Source organism: Microplitis demolitor, chromosome 3, assembly GCF_026212275.2.
Source record: "Microplitis demolitor isolate Queensland-Clemson2020A chromosome 3, iyMicDemo2.1a, whole genome shotgun sequence".
NCBI lineage: Eukaryota > Metazoa > Arthropoda > Insecta > Hymenoptera > Braconidae > Microplitis > Microplitis demolitor.
In genome coordinates this window covers 7,656,798-7,671,905 of record NC_068547.1, presented here as the reverse complement: position 1 = coordinate 7,671,905, position 15,108 = coordinate 7,656,798, and the positions used below count along the sequence as shown (strand labels likewise).

At 28.2% G+C, this 15,108-nt stretch overlaps 1 protein-coding gene across 1 annotated transcript; it reads left to right on the top strand.

Moving 5' to 3' along the window:
* The first annotated feature begins 6,163 nt into the window (after positions 1 to 6,163).
* On the top strand, positions 6,164 to 12,592 carry LOC103574447 (sodium-dependent nutrient amino acid transporter 1). Its single transcript, XM_008553894.3, has 9 exons — positions 6,164 to 6,244; positions 7,016 to 7,295; positions 8,909 to 9,122; positions 9,202 to 9,573; positions 10,482 to 10,848; positions 10,937 to 11,036; positions 11,977 to 12,153; positions 12,232 to 12,326; positions 12,396 to 12,592. Exons 1-9 carry the CDS (start codon positions 6,164 to 6,166, stop codon positions 12,549 to 12,551), a joined length of 1,842 nt encoding a protein of 613 aa, XP_008552116.1. The 3' UTR covers positions 12,552 to 12,592.
* The last annotated feature ends 2,516 nt before the right edge of the window (positions 12,593 to 15,108 follow it).

Below are 15,108 nucleotides of genomic sequence, written 5' to 3'. Positions count from 1 at the left end.
CTTTTCGAAAATTGTCGATTTTCTTAGCGGGAAGTTAAAAAATGTTGCTATGAAATGACGCACATTAATATACATATATTGTATTAAAAATAGTACCATAATAACGTGATAATCAGAAATTATTAAACCCACATTTGTTAAGAAGGCCTTAAATAAATAAAAAATTATGCAAGAATGAACCGACTGCTTTTAATTATAAAATTATATAATTTTTTATTATTTCCTCGAATAAAATTGTTAAGAAACACAGAAGGTGACTAAGTAAACTATATTTATAAAAAGTTAATTTTATAAAAAATAAAAAATAATAATTTTTCATGGCAAAATTTAATGGGAGCATAATAATTATAAAGATAATAATCACTAATTATAAATGATTTAGTTAGCTTATATTATGTAACTATTTTAATAACCTTCTCTACATTTGATGACACTTTTGTATTGAAAGATAACTATACATGCATGTATGTTTGTTTAGCAATTTTAATATCATAATTATTAAGAATATGTACACTGAGAAAAAAAATTTTCTTCTGATAACCAAATTTCAGTTATGACAACAAAATGATTTCAAATATTTTATAATCCACCAACAAAACAAATTATTAGAATCTACAAAATATTTAGTAAAGATAATTGCGCGTAAAGTAGCAAGCATAAAATCAAATTGATTACCTGTAGATCTTATAAAGAAGTCATAATGAAATATATTAATGAGCCTTAGAGAGTGAGTTATTAAAGATAATTAAGTATTATTTTAAAATGATAAAATATTTATTTGACAATTCCATAAATGCTTCTTTAGAATAATAATTTATTTCTTTGACACATACTCTTTTTTGTACTACCCTAATTAAACAACTGAATTCGATCGAATTAAACAGAATTAAATTTTTAATTCTATTTAATTCAGATAAACTCTGTTGATTCGGTACCTAACTTAAAAATGAATTCTGTCTAATTCGGCAGGAAAACCAGAATTTGTCCAAATTGGAACAAATTTAAATAATTCTATTCGGTTTAATTCTGATTAATTCAAAAATAATTTTCTTATTTCTGGTTCTGGATCTGAATTAAACTGAATTAAAGCGAATTTGAAATTTTGTAAATTGGTTTTATTCTCTTTAATTCGAATTCAAATTTTCAATTCAGTTAAATTCCGTTTTGACATATTCGACAGAGTATAACAGAATAAAAATTTTGAATTCGATTGAATTAAGTTGTTTAATCAGGAAAGTTGAATCACAAATAGTTATGATAAATTTATCAAATATATATGAATTTACTATTGTACTATTACACATTCAAATATTTTCATCCTAACATATTCAGATACTTTACATCCACAGAAAAATAAATAATCTTGTTAAGTTTCTCTCTACTTTAAGTTGAATTTCTTTTGGAAAAGTTAATATACCCACATTAACTGTCGAGTTATTGTCGTGTGTAAACATAAAATTTAAATAAAACTATTTCACATATATTATAACGGTGGGCCCTGGCTACTTCCTGTCCAGTAGCCACGAACCACAGTTAAATAATTTCCCGACTAAATAATTAATTATTAATAATAAATCTAAATTTTAATTACGATGTTGCTGGTTCTGAACGCGGGAAATAAATCTCAGAGATGGGTCGACTCGCTTTGACCGGACACGCGGCTGAAATTAACTTATTCTAAAGACACTGGTGATGAAAAGTAATTTCCTTGAGACTTAATTTAATTATTATATACAAATAATTTTATTTAACCAAATCCCAAGATATGTACAAAATTTCCCCTTTTACTTATAATTAATAAAGGTCCAGCGACAACCAATTAAATATATTTAGACGTAATTATTTAATGGACACGGGGTAATAAATTAAATAATTATTTAGAGTAAAGTATTACGTTGAAGAGAGAGTGTATAAAATAATAATTTTATCATAAATCTTATCTGGTTTGTTGTATTCGACGTACCGACGGAACTGGACGCCGCTGCATCATAGACCTCCTCTTCTGGATCCTGACTGTTGATGTAGGATTTGATGCTGGACACTCACAATCACTTACTTAACAAGCTTAACGTAATTTTGGTTTTATAAACCAGTTTATAGAAAGAGCACAAATATATTTTAGAATTTTAAGTTATAATTTTATTGCAATAAGGAAATCGAGCGACTAGTAAACGAGGCTGTGTATGTCAGTGCTTCCACTTGAGTGTCGATCTATCTAGCCGAACACTTGAACTTGAGTGTCCCTTGAATTGAATTCTATTCCTCGCCTGCACTTGAATCGTCGGACTAAATGACTAGATATCGTTAGGCCGACTCAAATAAATTGTTATGAGTCCTGGTGCTAGAGTGGGACCTCGCTAAGCGTCCTCAGTCCACTCTAGCTGATGGCCAGGGCCTAAGTCTCTGAGCAAGTGTTTGCTGGCCCTTTTATATCTTAATTTTGGAGGGGTGGAACTACCCCACTGTCGTCTAAGTTCGAATTCGATCTAGGTGGCCTCTAACATGGCCCCCAAGTGACTAAGGAAGTGTTAATTAATATACAAATTATTCTAATAGATGGCCGTAGAATCAGTTAGACTTTGCGCTCGATTTTCAAATCGTAAAATCAAAACGCACGTTTACAATATTTATTACATTGGATTGGTTCTTGTTAAGACATTTCAAGATTTTGGATGGTCTTGGTCTTGGTCTCGATATTGCAATCTATCGTATTGTCTTGGTCTCGTCTTGATAAGTCTAGACAAGATCAAGATCAATATAATCTCGATCTTGATGAGTGCAGCCCTTTTCGTTGCTCTCTACATAAAAAATAAGTGAAATTAGTGAATAGTTACTATTTCACAGAGAAAAGTATACCAGCAATTCTAAAAAGTGGAATGTTTTGCAAGTACGAATTATAGTGAATGTTCACTCATTAACTTTTGCAGAGTCAGAAAACAAAATTTACGTTATAACAAGCAATAAATAATTTAGTTGAATCAGATGTTTTGAGACAAAGAAGTTACATCGATCATCGATCATCAATGATCAACACTAAATATTTTTTCAATTCACGATAATATCGTTCAGTTTCAATAATATATTCATACAGCGCTATGCTATTAATCATTAAATGGTTTTAAATAACGATTGTTGAAGAAACCGATAATTTTATTCGCTATCAACCAATGGTTATGCAATTATCAACAAGTATGCTTTTCCGGTAATAAATTATTTATTTAAATTTTATGAAAATCGTTAAAGAATATCGACGTTATTAACAGAATAACCCTCTGACCAAGGAGACAAAATTATGATAACTATTCCCAACATGTTTATGAAATACTAGAAATTTGAATAGCGCGCTACGCGCGCAAGTAAATTTCAACCACTACTGAATCTGGGCCCGTTTTTTGCGAGTTTCGACCTTTGACTAACTTCAAGATTTTCATTTATTTTATAATATAGGATCAACTCGTAATGCTATGGGAATAATTATTGCTTGATGGAATCATGGGATATATATATCCATGATTTCTGGCATAAGCTGCCATAACTATAAGAAGAATACCTATTATTACGGTAATTGCTGGATTGTATGGTAATTTAATTTTTGCAATGATTACCATACTCATGGTAATACTTCCCATAGTTAGATAATTATAAATCCTAAATCCACATTGAAACAGTTTCTAGGTGCGTCCTGCATGAAAAAATTGTCTAAGTAAAAATTATATCTCAAAATAAATTGTATTATATAAAATTATACTTCAGTGTGTAATTTTTAACATATTTTCATGCTACTATTTTTGCCGCTTTGATACACTTGATCATACTTTATCATTGTAAGTAAGATTTATAATTTAATATACTTTGAGTTATATAAATTTGGTATAAGTTAAACTATGTTCGAATTTTCCCGAATGGAACTTCAGGAACCAATTTAATCATAACAGTTTTCAATCACTTTGATGTTTATTTACCACCTAAGAAGACACCTGTTTTGACCATGTTAGATGAAACATAAAAATAAATACGACGAAATCAGGCCTGATATCATAGTGGGGATGTCCAAAAAAGTGTGTATTTCAATAATCTGACGTTTTGCATTTGATTTAAGGAAATAGGAGGGTTACAAAGTTGTAAAAAAAAAAAATGTCACCTAGATTTACTCGAGCGCCGTTAGTTTTTTTTTATTTTTAAGGAAATCATTTAAGGATCACGAAAATCGTATAATCTGCCGATTTCCACAAGCCGGGGTAGTGAGAATCCTCAATATAGTATGGTTTATAATAATAATAATAATAATAATAATAATAATAATATATGATTATTATTGTTATTATTATTAAAAAGTTCAGTGTTTGTCTTTACTGTGTAGTTTTTACATTGTATTGACTACATTGTAAATTGAAGTGTTTAAATTTAAAACACCTAAGTGTTATGTTGTCATTTAAATAGATTGTAGTCACTTTCTACACACTTGCAAACGTTTAGAAAATGACAACAAAATATTTAAATGGCAATAAATATTAAACACTTCGATTTACAGTGTATGATATTTAAATTATTATAATTATTATTTTAACTTTTACAAATTTAATTACCATCTAAGATAGTAGAATCTACAAAATAAGTATTGTTAGCGCTAATATTAAATTCTTTTCGTGTATTATTAAAATATTATATTATCAAATCTTTAAAATAAAAAAATGAAGCAAATTTATCTCAACTTAAAATTGTCTTAAAATATTTAAATGTATTCGTAGCAATTGTGACTTACCAAGATGCCTCTACATTTAATAATTCTATTACATATTTTATAATGTGTTGGCGTATAAAATTCTAGATTTCAATGTCACGTAAAAAAATAACGGGAATGATGTTGATAATTTTGATTATTTTTAATAATATGCCAGGTGGTTTGATTATTGTCGCTCTAATAGTATACACAATTAGTCCTTGAATTAAAAATAAATAGTCGTGTTGTCAACTCGAACGTGATTTTTCATTAAAAATGTTTTCGTTAATCATGTTAACGCGTGTTGTACATTTTTTTTTGTTTACTTATTTACACTTGAGTTAAATTTTTAACGATTTATGAAAACCTTGTTTGGATTTAATACATCGATCTTATCGAGATACCAGCGACTTTCGATATTTTTCAGCCTTACATAAATAAAACTAACAGAAGATGAAATATAGGATCAAAAATCGAGATATAAATGATCAAGTTAGCGGAAAAAAATGATACGCACCTGAACAAACAAAGATACAATAATAATAAAATGTAATGCATTTGGTGGTATATATTAACCGTATCGCTATACATTGCATATTATTACGTGACTAAAATGCTTTCCCTTTATATCGCGTTAGCTACTGTCTATTTCCACTTCAAAAGTGCACGCGTGCATCCTTAACACGTTTATGAAAATTGTTAGTATAATATTTGTAAGCTAGTAAAAGTGTTATTTTACCTTAAACTATTAAACTTTCCAAGTATATTGTTCCCCACATTAGTAAGTATTAGCCGTTTCTTCAATGCCATCTTGATAAGTTATTTTCTATGAAATGATTAAGTGACTCCTATTATATATTGTTTGATAATAGGATTATTTAACTTATCAATTAATCATAAAAACAGCGGTTATAATTTTTATTAGATAAAACTAAATCCTTTTTAAGACGGCCGATAACTGTGTGTATTATTATTATATTTTTTTTTTTTTTTTTTTTTTAAGAAGAAATTAATATATTCGAGAACTTGTAAGTATCATACCAATAAGTTGTCCAAGTTTTAATGAAATATTCAAGTGAATAGTGGGGAGAGGTGACTAGTGTGTTGGTATAATTTTAATAATTTAAAAAATAGTGTGCATGTTCAGAATATCGCTAAAGAACTGAATTGTCCTTGCAATTGTCTGGTAACGTGCAATACCCACTTCCAACAAATGACGAAGATATGTTTATATCTCTAGTCTAGTTTCGGTAGTTATCTTCTAACGCTGGAAGTAAAAAGATCGCAAAACCATTCGTTTTAAATCTATTCAATTAATATATTATTTTAGTTAACTAATTTAAAAAATAGATTTATTTTTACTGGTGTAAATATTATTAGGTTTAATATTTTATTAAATATATTACGAAGAACAGTAAATTTTTAATATTCAAATTTAAAAAAATGAAAAATTTTGAATCGAAGCGAAATACAACAGAAGTGTTTGTACTTTCTGATCGTTCGAAATCCAGTTCAAACAGTGAGGTGAGTTTTAACAATAAGTACATTGTAAAAAATTTAAAGTTCGCCGTGAGTTGTGAATGATTTGGTGTGAAAATTTTCAACTTCGGTGTGAAAGTTATACGATGCACGGTGTTAAATTTTTGGCCCTTTGAATAAAACGATCACAGCACTAACAGTGTAAATGTTACTTTGATACAATGAAAATCAAAATAATCAAAATAACTCCTCGTTTCAGCGATATAATAGAAAATTAATTTTCAATTAATATCATCTCAAACAAAAATACTCACTTTCGAATCATAGAATACCTTATAAAGGTTGCAAAAATATCAGTGACAAAATTTAATGTATATAAATTGTGAGTTTCTAATTAATTAACATTTGATTAATTAATACAATGTTATTTGTAATGAGCAATTTTTTTTGTATTGAAAATACTTGTAATTATATTTTTTTATTGGTTAAATTTTTAATTTTATTATTTTTTAATAATTATGAAAAAAAGTGAGTTGATAATTTTTTAAGTTTATGTTGAATTAATTAATTTTGATATTAAAAAAAGAAGTTATTCGGTCGTTTTTAACTATAGATCATATGATCGGATGTGAAGGATAGCTCTCACACTAGGTTAAGAGTATACTTGTTGACGTTTCATACCGAATAAATTTCACACCGTCAATTTACACCGAGGACACCGTGTCAAGTCCTCAGGGTCCCTTTTTACACAAATATTTTCGACAGATTATAAAAATTCAAATTTTTGCATAAATTAAATTAAATAATATTAAATAGGATCCGAGGAATGATAAATCACAAGTATTGGAAACAGAGAGAGCAAGTTGGGGGAATCCTATTGAGTTCCTTATGTCATGTATAGCGTATTCTGTTGGCCTAGGTAATGTCTGGAGATTTCCTTACACTGCATACAGCAATGGAGGTGGTGCATTCGTTATTACATATTTGATAGTTCTTTTCATTGTTGGAAAACCGGTGTATTATATGGAATCAATACTCGGTCAATTTACCAGTCAATCTTGTGTCAAAATGTGGGCTCTCTCTCCAGCTTTGAAAGGTATAATTATAATTTAAATACAAAAATACACTCTGAGAATTTTATAGTATTTTTTAAAAAAAAAAATTATAGGAAAATTACTATAGCAATAGTAGCATGACAACAGTATGGAATCATACTCTCATGGTAAAAATGATCTATAACGTGCATTGTAATTTTCATAAGACATGACATTAAATTTTATTTTCGAAATTTTTATCAACTGCATTCTAATCGATTATGCTAAATTAGTAAATTTAGTAAAATATTCAAAAAAAAAAAAAGCAATAAATATAAAAAAATTATTATTAAAAGCTGTAAAGATTGATTAGGTGCATTCGATAGCTCAACGTACATGCAATCACTTAGTAACAACAAAACGTAAACCATGTTAATTTAATAAAACAAATTATACTTTATTTATTGGAATAAATCACCATTAACAATAATCTAAACGGTCTTTTTACTGATTTTATCAAAATTTCTATAATCATTCAATCAGATATCTCTTATTATATCTAAAGAAAATTCACAGAAAATAAAATATAAGAAACTTTAATATAAAATATGAGTTTAAATTACTCAATTCTTATTATAAGCTTAAAAGTTGTGTAATTCTTACTATCTTAAAAATTTAATGATCATTCAAATTGAGCAATTTTTACCATTTGCATATACCAATAAATATTAACTGCAGTAGCAGAATTGACTATATTTTTAATGAAGGTTACTATTCAATACATTAAATTTTACTATACTAGAGTGGAACTATGATGAACAGCATGAATATTAGTGTTGGTAGCAGTTTTTAGATTAAAAAATTACGTGACGGTCAATTGACCGAAATTCGATCTCCTTTGTGCGAATCCTGTCCTTAGTCTGCCGGTTCGGTATCTTCTTTGAAAAAAGTCACTGAACTTGTAATACCATCTTAGTATACGCTATGTCGATCAATTGTCAATCTTGTCGATCTGTTTCAGAAAAATTACCAACCGTTTAGTAATTTTCGTATATTACGGTATAGTATTTAAATTTTTATATTTTAACAGAATAAAAATCGTTAAATTGCTTTTAATAAAATCTATGACTAAACGATTTGTAATAATTTAATAAACTTTTTATCAAAATTGCTCGCTTACGCTTCAATGCGTCTCGGAATTTATTCTAATCTATTAACATTTGAATGATCAAAATAAGCCGAGCATTTCCGAACAAACTCGAATTTTAAAGATTTTTAATAAAAATAATTACCATTGTTCGTAGTATTAAGTATCAAAAACATTGAATTTTTTTTTTATATTTTAATATAATATATAAACAATTTTATTAAATTGATAAATTCTCTATGGCACCTACATTTCTTAGTTATTTTTTAATATAAAGTTTGAAAAAAAGTATTAGATTGTTAGACAAGTCAAAAATTTCACTATATGGTACAGTAAAATAGTTATAATTTCGAGAATATTTTAGAAAAATTTTTTTAAACATTACTGAAACAAATGGTATAATTCTGACGGATATCAAGGTGTCCTTTTATTACCTAAAAATTTTGGGTAATTTTTACTGTAAAATTCTCTGCCCGTGTAAATATTAAAATACAATTATTTGCTATATTTATAAATATTTTATTTAAGGTATCGGATATGGAATGACAATAGCAGTATTTTCAATACAAACTTACTACTGTGGTTTAATGTCTCTGATTTTATATTACTTAATAATGTCTTTTCAATCTACATTACCTTGGACTACATGTCGCCCGGAATGGGGTGAAGAGTGTTTCAATTCATCAAGCCCCTCATCTTCAGGTGTTAATTCTTCAAAAAGTAGCTCTGAACTTTATTTTTTGTGAGACATCTTCGTTAAGACATCCTATGTTAGTGTGGAATTTATTTTAAAAACTAATAATTTCATGGAATTTTATCAGCAAAGTCGTCGTCAATGAAAGCGGAATAGAAAATGGTCTTGGTATTCCTTCATGGCAGTTGGTATCATGTCTTCTCTTCAATTGGGTCGTTATCTTTTTAGTTCTTTTCAAAGGGGTGAAAACTGCTGGAAAAGCTTCATATTTCTTAGCTATTTTCCCTTATATTATGATGCTGGCGCTATTCGGAAGGTCTGTGACCTTAGAAGGTGCCATTGATGGAATTATTTATTTTCTACGCCCAGACTGGAACAAAATGACAGATCCACAAGTTTGGTATGCTGCCGTTACACAATCATTTTTTTCACTTGGTGTTTGTTTTGGAGGAGTTGTAATGTATGCTTCGTACAACAAATTTGATCACAATGTAACGAGGTAAAAAATATAATTTAATTCATTACACGGAGAAAAAATTATAGCAGCAGTTACAATATATTATGGGAATGGTTCCTGTAATGCATGGTAACCGGTTTTTTTGAAATGTTGATTATAGGAACGGCACCTATATATATTATGGTAATCATTCCGATAATTATGGGTATAATAACCATATGGTATCGGAATAGTTCCTATGGAATTATGGTAATCGTTACCATGTAACTATGAAAATGGTTACCATAATATTGTGATAATGGTTACCATAATATTTTAGTAATAATTCCCATACATTATGGCAATCGTTACCATAATATTATGGTAATGATTACCATGATATTATAGTAACTATTGCCCTAATATTGTGGTAATCATTACCATAATATTTAGAAATTATAATAAATTATTTTTTGTAATAAGCGTTTTTTTTTGTACACTTAAAATTTTGTAATGTTTTGTATTATACAAAAAAAAAATTTTTTTTAATTTCTAAATATTATGTTAACTATTCCCATAATATTATGGTAATCGTTACCATAATATTATAGGAATAGTTACCATAATATATAGGGCTTATTCCCATATACACTTAGGAACCATTCCAATGTGGTTATAGGATTGGTTCCTATTTGCTTATGGGAACTATTCCTATGAGTATGGTAATCATTACCATGATTCTTTCACATGCGATATGGGAACTGTTACTATAATGATAGAAATTGTTCCCATGCTTATGGAAACTTTTCCCAGAAAGTATGGGTCTATATCCCATAATCCCAAATAATCATTACCATAATGGTATGGGATGATATTTCATAAGCGTACTAGGAATAGTTACTACAATTTTCTCTCAGTGTAAAGCAATTATTTAAGAATTTATTTTAGCAATGACTATTTTAAAACTTTAGGGATTGTATGATCGTTTCAACTCTTGATCTTTTCACAAGCCTCATCGCAGGTAGTACTATTTTTGGAATTTTAGGTAATCTGGCTTTTAAATTAGGAACCGATGATTTCAATTCGGTTGTTAGATCAGGAAGTGGATTAGCCTTCATCTCTTATCCTGAAGCTTTAGCACAATTTTCAGTTGTGCCATCTGTGTTTTCCGTATGTTTTTTCTTGATGTTATTTACTCTAGCTATTGGTTCATCTGTTGCTTTCTGTAGTACTGTCATTAGCGTAATTAAAGATCAATTTCCAAGGTTTTCCGAATGGAAAATTGTACTAGGAGTTTGTACATTAGGATTCGCAATTGGGATTATTTACTGTACACCGGTGAGATGAACTTCTATTTCTGTTTCATTTATTATATTTTAGAGCTTATGAATAATGAGATGTTTGTATTATGTTTAATGCTTTTTAGGGTGGACAATATATGATTAATTTAGTAGATTATTACGCTGGTACATTTATACTTATTGTTTTAGCGACTTGTGAAGTTATTGGTATTTCATGGATATATGGTAAAGTAATTTTTCATATATGAACATATACACGGAGAAAAATTTATGGTCTGAATTACAATATATTATGGGATTGTTTCCTATAACGCATGGTAACAATTTATCTCGAAGTTCGATAATAGGAATGGTACTCAAACTAATCATTATTACCATTCCTATTAGACGGATTTAATTCCTACACGATATTGAAATAGTACTGCACGATACCATAAATTATGTCATCAATTACCATTATATACTATTAATGGTTACCCCAATACTATAGTAATGATTATCATAACATCTAAAAATTTCTTATATTGAGCTCGAAAACAGCGGGAAGTTTGAGGGCTGGCCCGCAGGGCCCAGATATTTTTTCTTTTAAAGCTTGGAATATGTTTGCGAAGTGATCGACAAAAAAAACCATTATATGCCCTTTTGGCATTTCGCACGCGAAATTTCAATGAATGTTAATGAACAGTAAAATAAGAACATCATTTTTTTAGCTTCAATCATTTTTGGAAAACCTGTATATGAATATTATTTATGATCGTATTTAATCATATATGATCAGATATGACGACTCTTCATATATGATCATGTATGGCCAGGCATGAATTATTATTTTCCGGGCATATGCTATGGGAGCGGTTTCTATGCATGATTCATTAGATTTTCGACCATACGCACCTAGGGATCGTTTTAATGTGGATATAGGATTTATCCTTATGTTACTATGAAAACTGATCCCATGGATATGGTAATCATTACTATAGTTCAATTACTATACGATATAAGAACTATTACCATTACCACAGTTATAGGAACGGTTCTCATAGTTTTCGAAATTTTTCCCAGAAATTATGGGTGTATATATTACTAGGAACAGTTACCAAAATTTTCTCTCCGTGTGGAAGCATAAAAAATGATTGTTGATTGGTGATAAAAAAAAATGTTTCAGGAGTCGATAATTTTTTGGATGACGTGGAGTTTATGACAAATAAAAGACCCTTTGTATTTTGGCGCATATGTTGGGTTTTCTTAACACCAATCTTACTCTGTACAATATTTATTTATTTCATGATTTCATTAGATCCATTATCATACAACAATGAATATTATCCAACATCTGCATATGGTATAGTAAAATTTTTAAATAATTTTAAATCAGCAATAATTAATTTGATATTATGAAATATATATTATTCATTTTAAGTTGCTGGCTGGGCTCTGGTGGCTTGTGGACTCGGGCCAACTTTAGTATTTTTGATTTCTTCAATCATTCACAGTAAAAAGAAAACATTCTCTGATGTACGTTGAGTTTGATATCTTAAGAAGTTGATTTATAATCAAACAACTAATTTTCATAATTTCTTGTAGATTTTCAAACCGTCAGATAACTGGGGTCCACGGAATGCTGAAACTCGTGAAAGATGGAAAAACTTTAAACTTTTGAAGCAGCAAAAAAGGGCTCTTGACTCGAAAAAAAATAAAATATCAAGGATTTTTACAGCATTATTTGAAAAATTTAATTAAGCTATAATTGTACGAATCGTTATTAAATAGATAAAAATTGATCTGGTGTTGTTTATATGTCCAAAAATTTAATTACTTATGTTTTATCGGTAATTTAAAATTATATTCGAATCTACTATAATTTTTTTAAATAAACTATAACTTTACGGCCCTGTTTCTATAATATTTTTTGTAAAGGTAGCTAACTGAGATAACCGCAGATTTTTCGGCCTTGCATAAATAAAATTAATGAAAGAAGAAATATGGGATTAAAAGTCGATACATATAATCAAAGTAGCGGAAACAAATCATGATGTGCACCTGAACAAACAACAAAATTACAGCAATAATAAAATATAATATCTGGCTAAAATACTTTTCCTTTACCTCGCGATATTCACTGCCCATTACAACTCCGATACTATTCACGTGCATTCTTAACGCGTTTATGAAAATTATTAGTATAATATTTGAATGTTAGTATAAGTGTTATTTTACCTTAACCTATTAAGCTTTCCAAGTATATTATTTTCCATATGACTACGTACTAGTGGTTTCTTCAATGCCAACTTGATAAGTTATCATCTATTGAATGATTAAGTGAGTTCTTGTATATTTTGTTTATTTTTAGGATTATTTAACTCATTAATTTTATCAATTAATTATAAAGATAGCGGGTATAATATTTATAAGGTAAAACTAAATCATTTTTAAGACAATCGATAACTATGTATATTATTATTACATTTTTTTTTTTTAAATAAAAATTAATGTATTTGAGAACTTATAAGTATCATATCAATTAATTGTCCAAGTTTTGATGAGATATTCAAGTGAATAGTGGGTAGAGGTGACTAGCGCGTTGGCATAATTTTAATAATTTAAAAAATTGTGGGCATGTTCAGAATATTGCTAAAGAACTGAATTGTCCTTGCAATTGTCTGGTAACGTGCAATACCCACTTCCAACAAATGACGAAGATATGTTTATATCTCTAGTCTAGTTTCGGTAGTTGTCTTCTAACGCTGGAAGTAAAAAGATCGCAAAATCATTCGTTTTAAATCTATTCAATTAATATATTATTTTAGTTAACTAATTTAAAATATAGATTTATTTTCACTGGTGTAAATATTATTATGTTTAATATTTTATTAAATATATTACGAAGAACAGTAAACTTTTAATATTCAAATTTTAAAAAATGAAAAATTCTGAATCAAAGCGAAATACAACAGAAGTGTTTGAACTTTCTGATCGTTCGAAATCCAGTTCAAACAGTGAGGTGAGTTTTAACAATAAGTACATTGTAAAAAATTTAAAGTTCGCCGTGAGTTGTGAATGATTTGGTGTGAAAATTTTCAACTTCGGTGTGAAAGTTATACGATGCACGGTGTCAAATTTTTGGCCTTGTGAATAGAACGATCCCACCACTAACAGTGTAAATATTACTTTGACACAATGAAAATCAAAATAATCGAAATAACTTCTCGTTTGAGCGATATAGTAAAAAAAACTAATTTTTAATTAATATCATCTCAAAGGAAAATACTCACTTTCCAACCATAAAATAACTTATAAAAGTCGCAAAATATCAATGACAGAATTTAATGTATATTAATTGTTAGTTTCTAATTAATGACATTTGATTAATTAATACAATGTTACTTGTAATGAGCAATTTTTTTGATATATATATGATCAAATCTAATAATATATGTCTATGTATAATCAGATCTGACAATATATAAGTCTATTTAATTAGATCTGATCATGTAATTAACATATTAAGAATTCAAAGCTGAGTCAACCCAACGAATAACTTGTTTGACTTTGAGTACAAGTACCAGTGGGAAATCGCAGGACTGGCTCATCACAGGATTAACCGAGTTATTTTTTTGGGGCATTATTTTTTTGTATCTTATATTGTAATCACAAGGTTTTAATTATGTATTGTATTTATAAACAATATATATTCAGTACGTCTTAAAAATACAGCAATATAAGTACACCCCGATTAATGATAATAATATTAATTATAAGTGTAATGATATAATAAATATTACTTTTCTACTTCCAGGATAACATAACATTAAACTTCTAATAGGTTGTAAGTATACATATATATATATATATATATATATATATATATATATATATATATATATATATTTATATATATATATATATATATATATATATATATATATATGCAGAGGAATTTATGATAACAATTGCAACATGTTATGGGAATGGTTCTCATTTCATATCGTAACGGGTATTTTTAAAATATCGATTATAGGAATGGCGCCCACACTAATGGTAGATTTCATTTATGTACGATATCGAAATAGCTCCTATCAAATTATGGTAATAATTCATATGTCATTGTGGTAATTGTTCTCATATACTGCAGTGGTAATCTTTTCCATACTGCTATGATAAACGTTATTTATTTTATGATAATGATTCCCATAATATATGGTAAAAGTAATCATAACATTATAGTAACAGTTACCATTTCATAATGATATTATCTGTGGATGAAAGCAAGACTACGAACCAACGAAATGATTATCCA

What these genes read in the sequence shown, in the direction of transcription:
- LOC103574447 (XM_008553894.3), top strand. Translation starts at nt 6,164, where the DNA reads ATGAAAAATTTTGAATCGAAGCGAAATACAACAGAAGTGTTTGTACTT. An exon ending in AATCCAGTTCAAACAGTGAG is followed by an intron (nt 6,245 to 7,015) that starts GTGAGTTTTAAC and finishes AATATTAAATAG; the next exon opens with GATCCGAGGAATGATAAATC. An exon ending in GGATTATTTACTGTACACCG is followed by an intron (nt 10,849 to 10,936) that starts GTGAGATGAACT and finishes AATGCTTTTTAG; the next exon opens with GGTGGACAATATATGATTAA.